The sequence below is a fragment of the Argopecten irradians genome, chromosome 6, assembly GCF_041381155.1.
Source record: "Argopecten irradians isolate NY chromosome 6, Ai_NY, whole genome shotgun sequence".
Taxonomy (NCBI): Eukaryota; Metazoa; Mollusca; class Bivalvia; order Pectinida; family Pectinidae; genus Argopecten; species Argopecten irradians.
Genome location: NC_091139.1, coordinates 38,925,204 through 38,928,949, shown reverse-complemented (window position 1 = coordinate 38,928,949; position 3,746 = coordinate 38,925,204). Strand labels below are relative to the sequence as shown.

Below are 3,746 nucleotides of genomic sequence, written 5' to 3'. Positions count from 1 at the left end.
TAGACAAAAGTCAGCTATATGAACTAGATCTTAAATTTATATCTGCAAATGATTTTTCTTCCTTATTCTCATAATATTTTTTTTTGTTTCCTTGTCCTCATATGAACTTTACAACTGCAAATTTTATCTTGACCACAAAAATTATACCTACGAAGTTTATATATGACCTTGACTGATTTTCCCCTTTACCTTCAATACTAGATATGCATATATTGATGTTTGGTGAATGAATTATCTTAATTTATGTTTGAAAACTTTAAATATATCTTGAATCATTTTTGAATGTTAATTTTTGCCTCTCTAAATTTCACCCTAGCTAGCTGACCTTGTTGAATGTTTTTATGACCTATCTAGATTTTTACCACAACCTTGAGAGACTTATTCATTGAAATCCATGGTTATTAACTTTATAACACAAACTTTGACCTTATTACTTACTCATCTTCCTCCAGTTCCTCCTCTTCAGATTCTGTGTCACTGTACACGTCAGCAAACTTACTGGGCAGTTGTTCCTCCTCCTCATACTTGTCTTCCTTCTCTCCATCTTCTTCGTTAGATTTGGACTCCTTAGATTCTTTGTCATCTTCATCTTCCTCGTCAGGGTTCTTTTGATTTTTCTTTTCTCTCAAAGAATTTACAGTTTCTGAAGCAAAACCATGAATGAAATATATAACAGTGATACATTTTGTATCTCAAATCTTCCATTTTTTATTCAGACAGCATTGGGACTTAAACTTTTCATCATTATAACAAAAAGTGACACAACCTTTGTGCATGTTTATTATACAAATATATACTTGATAATTTCAGGAGTCTAGATTTATTTTACATTAACAGGAAAAATTTACAATATAAATTATGAAATAGTACTGACCTTTAAGGTCCCTGACTAGAACAATGGTTCTGGCCCATTTCTCACACACAGTAGAGTACAGGACATCTGGGGTCATCTCCGACAAGGAAACATCATACAATCCCACAACAGCATGTAACAGGTCTGTGTTGGAGATCTAATATAACAAGAAATAATACCTGTAGAGTAACTTTGTTATATTATATTGCAATGTTTTAAAGAAAACATATTATACTGTTACAGTAGTAGCTTATGCAGATTATTAGATTAATTTCTCCTTTTGCATATCAATGGGATCTACAAATGCTTAGGCTACAGTATAGCAGCACTAATAAGCTACTACATTTTGTAGGCCTACTGTACTTCAGTATAGTCTAACATTAAATCATAACAGGTATATTGTGCGTTGTATTCATCGTCGGAGACACACGGGTGATCGCACTACACTACGCTACACTTATCAACTTATATCACCTGAGTTACCGAGGATGTGTTGTATTATACATCTTGTTATTGGAGTTTTATTTTTCACTTTTATGACATTTTTTATCTGAATAATGACCCTGTGTATACATAACATATGCAATGATTTTGGTGATTTTTTCTGCTAAGGACTTTTTTCTACCGGTAATCATTTGTCCAGTTATAAGTTGTAATCATAATGTGGAGGTGCTGTGCTATTTAATGCTGTATAGGCTACATATGTATTTTGTTCGTGTATTCATGTAAATCTGTATGATTTATAAATTCAAGTCGATGATAACATGTTAAACAGAATCTACTCAGTATTCTTCTGATGACTTGTAATAGAAAAAAAATACTTGTAACGTAATATTTCATTGTATGAACATTTTATTTTATTAGCCAAATCTATCACTCACGCACAAGAAATACTATTAAAGAAACCCCATTTTCTATGAATTTAGTCCAGACCATATCAGGATCCCCCTAATGGGTACCATGATCACGAGGTTGATGGTAGCAGATTAACGCTGTATTCTTAGCCCGGAGCAGTTGAAATCGATGTGTATTTTAAAACGACATGCGTCATAGGATAACATAATTCATATAAATATGCAAACGTTCTTGATATGTGAAGGTTAAATACTAGTCTGTGCGATCGACCCTCGTATGTATCTTACCCCGGGAATAATGCCTTCGTCTCCCGTCAGAGCAGAAGATATGTTGCTGGGGCATAACTGAACCAGTCTCCTAAGATCCACTAAGACAGGGTAGGCTGTGATCACGTCTCCTGCCTTATTGGTGAACGTCTGCTTGTCTGCAAGCTGTGCACCAGGACGACTAAAGGTGTCGTCCATGGTTTCATGCGCAGAACGAAGATCTGTCAAGGCATTCTTGAAGGCGATGATATCAACAGAGTCGAACGCGTCGAGGCCTGCCTGCCCCTCCGCCATAATGTCAACAAAACAGTCCTGCAGTGAATAGTCGTAACTAATCTACAAAGCAATATTTTTTAATTCCGGACCGGAATCATACTTCAGTGTTACTTCAGTAAAGAAAAGGAAATTAATAATACTATCATTAAAATTATGGCTAATAAATACAGTGTGATAAATTACAGTAAAAACGAAAGAAAATAAATTCTAAATTAAATATTGAACAAAATTTAATTTAGTTAGATTGTCTGTATTGAATAAATGATCTAGAGTATATATATTAAAATAAAATGCAAATGTTACACTGATTTGATTATCCTTTAAAATTATTTTCGATAGACCGAAAGAACGTATTCGCGGAATATTTTAAAATGACCATTTTATCATATTGGTTAAGATATCAATATGAGCCACAACCCAATTTGTTTTATTGTAAACAAGTAAAATCACTGAAATTAATGTCTATCTGATTGAGTTAATTAAATCAAATTATAAGCATTATCATTTGAGTTTATGAAGTCATAGACAATAGTCTAACCCTAAAGGATGCCCTTCCGTTTTTTGTCTATGACTTCATAAAATCTAAAGATATTGAGAACAACGCTTAAAGATAAGGATTAATTCCGAAATGTATATTAATATAGTAAAGACAAAACTCTGAGGGTAACGTTACTCTCATGACAGATTATTTAAATACAATTATAACTAACATGGAATTATTTAGAGTACTCTCAGATTTTGGGTTTTATATCTCCATAACATAAAAGCCTATATATAGCACATTTATAAATTTCTCCAAAATTGCATTTGATATAGTATACTCCTCCAAACACTTTTCGCTCATATCCAGGGCAAGAAATCAAAACAAATGAAAATATTTTGACAGTTTAAGTTTGTTATTGAGCTTTTAAAGCCCTCACGACCATTATAGCTGGTGTACAATAAACATGTACAGTATAAATGGGCTCCACGTCCACTTCCATATTGCACATTGTATCCATTATGATGGAATCGGATGGTGCAGTGCGGATGTATCAGTGTAGGAAGTCAATTTTGGAAACTAACGTGTCCCCCCCCCCCCCCCCCTTTAAAAAACAAAACAAAACAAAAACAAACAGAAAAATAGCAAATTTGATAATAATAATGAAACGTACTGTACGTATACGTTATAACATTGTCTTCCACGTTAAAAAGTGACGTTACTGGTCCACTTGAAAGTAAATCCAATTTTAAATTGACTGGTAGTATAATTTATATACATGTTTTATGTATGAATGAATAAATGATAGACGTCTGATGTCTAGCTTTTTTTGTTACATTTCCTCGTGACAGCTACAGTAATAAAAATATACACGTATATATATCATGTTAACTACATAAGACACAGGTATTTATATAGTATTGTATACTCATATCAACCTACGTGAATATCCACTTTTCGTGTACAGTAAAACATATCTATAACGAACACGCTAAAAAATCTATTAGTCCCCAGC

The 3,746-nt window shown here is 33.0% G+C and overlaps 1 protein-coding gene across 1 annotated transcript in view; it reads right to left on the bottom strand.

The window, feature by feature from the left end:
* Positions 1–2,280, bottom strand: part of LOC138325830 (uncharacterized) — a 34,148-nt gene extending 31,868 nt beyond the window's left edge. The window contains exons 1-3 of the mRNA XM_069271768.1: positions 1,996–2,280; positions 875–1,010; positions 439–643 (exon numbers count right to left, since the gene is read on the bottom strand). Of these exons, the coding sequence (XP_069127869.1) occupies positions 439–643; positions 875–1,010; positions 1,996–2,268 (614 nt within the window). The 5' untranslated portion in view covers positions 2,269–2,280. The remainder of the gene's footprint in view (positions 1–438; positions 644–874; positions 1,011–1,995) is intronic.
* Between the last annotated feature and the right edge of the window lie 1,466 nt (positions 2,281–3,746).